Genomic DNA, 3,738 nt, shown 5'->3' on the forward strand with positions numbered 1-3,738 from the left:
CACAACCACAACCAGTGGTGTCCACAACCACAACCAGTGGCGTCCACAACCACAACCAGTGGCGTCCACAACCACAACCAGTGACGCCCACAACCACAACCAGGGGCGTCCACAACCACAACCAGTGGCGTCCACAACCACAACCAGTGGCGTCCACAACCACAACCAGGGGCGTCCACAACCACAACCAGTGGCGTCCACAACCACAACCAGTGGCGTCCACAACCACAACCAGTGGCGTCCACAACCACAACCAGGGGCGTCCACAACCACAACCAGTGGCGTCCACAACCACAACCAGTGGCGTCCACAACCACAACCAGTGACGTCCACAACCACAACCAGTGGCGTCCACAACCACAACCAGTGGCGTCCACAACCACAACCAGTGACGTCCACAACCACAACCAGTGGCGTTCACAACCACAACCAGGGGCGTCCACAACCACAACCAGGGGCGTCCACAACCAGTGGCGTCCACAACCACCACCCGGGGCGTCCACAACCACAAGGTGGGCTTCAGGACCTGGCCGCCAGACGGCCATAAAGACACACAACATTGGTATAATTCTTCACTTAAGAGCAAACTGCGCCCCTCCCATAAGAAAGAGTCGAGGCTTCATGTAAATTGTGTACCGGCTTGGAGAGTTTCTCCATCTACAGTGGAAGAGGGTGGAGACCTCTGGCCTAGGAGAGTTTCTCCATCTACAGTGGAAGAGGGTGGAGACCTCTGGCCTAGGAGAGTTTCTCCATCTACAGTGGAAGAGGGAGGAGACCTCTGGGCTCGGAGAGTTTCTCCATCTACAGTGGAAGAGGGAGGAGACCTCTGGGCTCGGAGAGTTTCTCCATCTACAGTGGAAGAGGGAGGAGACCTCTGGGCTTGGAGAGTTTCTCCATCTACAGTGGAAGAGGGAGGAGACCTCTGGGCTTGGAGAGTTTCTCCATCTACAGTGGAAGAGGGAGGAGACCTCTGGGCTTGGAGAGTTTCTCCATCTACAGTGGAAGAGGGCGGAGACCTCTGGCCTAGGAGAGTTTCTCCATCTACAGTGGAAGAGGGCGGAGACCTCTGGGCTCGGAGAGTTTCTCCATCTACAGTGGAAGAGGGCGGAGACCTCTGGGCTTGGAGAGTTTCTCCATCTACAGTGGAAGAGGGTGGAGACCTCTGGCCTAGGAGAGTTTCTCCATCTACAGTGGAAGAGGGAGGAGACCTCTGGGCTCGGAGAGTTTCTCCATGTACAGTGGAAGAGGGTGGAGACCTCTGGGCTCGGAGAGTTTCTCCATCTACAGTGGAAGAGGGTGGAGACCTCTGGCCTAGGAGAGTTTCTCCATGTACAGTGGAAGAGGGAGGAGACCTCTGGGCTCGGAGAGTTTCTCCATCTACAGTGGAAGAGGGAGGAGACCTCTGGGCTTAGAGAGTTTCATTCAAAAATAGAATTGGTTTCGAAACTCCTCTCGTGGACGGACTTCAAACGGTACTATTTTGAGAAGATATAACACATTCAAAGAGACATATATGCATCTTAACTAACCATTACCCGTCAAAATCATGGTAAAATCAACACCACAACGAAGGTATTGATTCTAAGACAGGCATGTCAAACTGAGGGTCCCCCGAGGGCCATGTGGGCCACATTTGTGTTGTCATGAGGGCCACACACCACAACTGAGGGTCCCCCGAGGGCCATGTGGGCCACATTTGTGTTGTCATGAGGGCCACACACCACAACTGGGGGTCCCCCGAGGGCCATGTGGGCCACATTTGTGTTGTCATGAGGGCCACACACCACAACTGAGGGTCCCCCGAGGGCCATGTGGGCCACATTTGTGTTGTCATGAGGGCCACACACCACAACTGAGGGGCCCCCGAGGGCCATGTGGGCCACATTTGTGTTGTCATGAGGGCCACACACCACAACTGGGGGTCCCCCGAGGGCCATGTGGGCCACATTTGTGTTGTCATGAGGGCCACACACCACAACTGAGGGGCCCCCGAGGGCCATGTGGGCCACATTTGTGTTGTCATGAGGGCCACACACCACAACTGAGGGTCCCCCGAGGGCCATGTGGGCCACATTTGTGTTGTCATGAGGGCCACACACCACAACTGAGGGTCCCCCGAGGGCCATGTGGGCCACATTTGTGTTGTCATGAGGGCCACACACCACAACTGAGGGTCCCCCGAGGGCCATGTGGGCCACATTTGTGTTGTCATGAGGGCCACACACCACAACTGAGGGTCCCCCGAGGGCCATGTGGGCCACATTTGTGTTGTCATGAGGGCCACACACCACAACTGAGGGTCCCCCGAGGGCCATGTGGGCCACATTTGTGTTGTCATGAGGGCCACACACCACAACTGAGGGTCCCCCGAGGGCCATGTGGGCCACATTTGTGTTGTCATGAGGGCCACACACCACAACTAATTGAAGTCATTTAATAAAAATTATTGCAGAATATTTTTATTACTTAAACTTAATATTTTTATTACTTAAGTAATATTTTCTTACTAAATATTAGTAATATTAAGTAATATTTGTAATAATATTTTAATAATATTATTCAAAATTAGTAATATTTTTATTACTTAAACTTAGAAAAAGACAATATGCATACAAATGGCTTAGCAGCTAGCTATATCAGCTAGCTATATCAGCTAGCTATATCAGCTAGCTATATCAGCTAGCTATATCAGCTAGCTATATCAGCTAGCTATATCAGCTAGCTATATCAGCTAGCTATATTTATGAATGCAAAGTAATGAAGTAGTTTAACAACAAACAAATTATAATTTTTAATCGGCAACATAGACATCTATGTAACAGCAACAAATACATTGCTCAAAAATTATAACAGTTCAAAATGAACATTTATTTGCGACTATTTATTCATTTTTAGTCTTTTGTCCTGAAGCTTCACACCTCATTTCAATGCCAATTTTTTGCTATGTCTGGCTGAAATGTCTGAGCAGTTCCCCACTTTGATCAGAAATGACAAGTGCTGATCAATCAGCCTTGTTCTCTGAGACCCTTTTGTTGATTTCCTGAAGGAAAATAACTATTCACTCACGCAGGTGGACCCGAACATTGTCATAATCCTTGTGGCAAACTTTCTGAAGTTTTTAAACTTTTCAGAACGACATGAAGAGAAACCAGGTATTCCCACTTCAAGATACTTTGCTCTGAGTGTAAAATCCGACTGCATTTCTAATAGTTTCTAATTTCTTCTAGTTTCTAAAATTTCTAATAATTTCTAATCTGCAGGCGTTCTTCTGCCTTGGTAACATCAAAGATGCATGGTGCTGAGAATACTGCAAAGAGGTGTTAAAATGGTGTTAAAACTGGTGATATTTTATTTGATAAAATAGGTAATTTTGCTGTAAAATTACCAAATTACTGTTTCCTTTGTGTGGGCCGCAGGTTTGACATGTCTGGAATCTAGGGTGTAGGGTGACAGTCCAGCCTGTCTTTAGGTTTGTCCCCCCTTGAGAGACACTACACGATTTCTTCAGCCCTGGGAACTGCGGTCAGAGAAGGATATCAGCTCTCAGGTAAGGATATCATGTGCCAGACACAGACATCAGCAGTCAGATGAAGATATCATGCCCCCCAAACAACAATATCACCTGTCTAACGCAAGGATATCACTTGCCTGACACAAGGATATTTCCCTCTTTCAGTTCCTGCTACTCTCACCAGCGTCTGTGACACACACACACACACACACACACACACACACACA

The 3,738-nt window shown here is 48.8% G+C and overlaps 1 protein-coding gene across 1 annotated transcript; it reads right to left on the reverse strand.

Moving 5' to 3' along the window:
• Positions 1-619: 619 nt before the first annotated feature.
• Positions 620-2,063, reverse strand: LOC123764846 (mucin-7-like). Its single transcript, XM_069302754.1, has 2 exons — positions 1,791-2,063; positions 620-1,402 (listed from the first exon to the last, which is right to left on the reverse strand). The coding sequence occupies exons 1-2, from the start codon at positions 2,061-2,063 to the stop codon at positions 620-622; spliced, it is 1,056 nt and encodes a 351-aa protein (XP_069158855.1).
• Positions 2,064-3,738: the final 1,675 nt, after the last annotated feature.

The sequence above is a fragment of the Procambarus clarkii genome, chromosome 48 (assembly GCF_040958095.1).
Source record: "Procambarus clarkii isolate CNS0578487 chromosome 48, FALCON_Pclarkii_2.0, whole genome shotgun sequence".
In the NCBI taxonomy this organism is placed as follows: domain Eukaryota; kingdom Metazoa; phylum Arthropoda; class Malacostraca; order Decapoda; family Cambaridae; genus Procambarus; species Procambarus clarkii.

Excerpts from the sequence above, each read along its gene's own strand:
- LOC123764846 (XM_069302754.1), bottom strand. The coding sequence starts at position 2,063 with ATGGCCCTCGGGGGACCCTCAGTTGTGGTGTGTGGCCCTCATGACAAC. Across the intron at positions 1,403-1,790 it reads TGGCCCTCGGGGGACCCTCA|AGGTCTCCTCCCTCTTCCAC; the intron begins GTTGTGGTGTGT and ends CTCTAAGCCCAG.